Here is a 241-nt window from a genome sequence, read left to right on the forward strand (position 1 = left end):
ACAATATCACCAGCCAGAACCAACAGTATATCCTCATCAACCTCAGATCAACAAATAAGAGCAAGTAGATTAAATTCCACATAAGAAGAGTAAACCGATATAATCCACACATCACAGACAAAGATAAGGCAAATGCGATGTCACATCCCAAAATCCTGATGTGATGGCACGTGTCCATTTCCCACCGGACACGTCAGCCTAACCCAAAATCCGAATGTGATGGCACGTGTCCATTTCCCAC

The 241-nt window shown here is 43.2% G+C and overlaps 1 protein-coding gene across 1 annotated transcript in view; it reads right to left on the minus strand.

Annotated features, from left to right (window-relative positions):
• Positions 1-111: 111 nt before the first annotated feature.
• The window catches only part of LOC107063095 (uncharacterized), a 2,244-nt gene continuing 2,114 nt past the window's right edge, over positions 112-241 (minus strand). Inside the window, exon 3 of the mRNA XM_015314533.1 lies at positions 112-198. Within this exon, the coding sequence (XP_015170019.1) occupies positions 112-198 (87 nt within the window). The remainder of the gene's footprint in view (positions 199-241) is intronic.

The sequence above is a fragment of the Solanum tuberosum genome, unplaced genomic scaffold (genome assembly GCF_000226075.1).
Source record: "Solanum tuberosum cultivar DM 1-3 516 R44 unplaced genomic scaffold, SolTub_3.0 scf00306, whole genome shotgun sequence".
In the NCBI taxonomy this organism is placed as follows: Eukaryota; Viridiplantae; Streptophyta; class Magnoliopsida; order Solanales; family Solanaceae; genus Solanum; species Solanum tuberosum.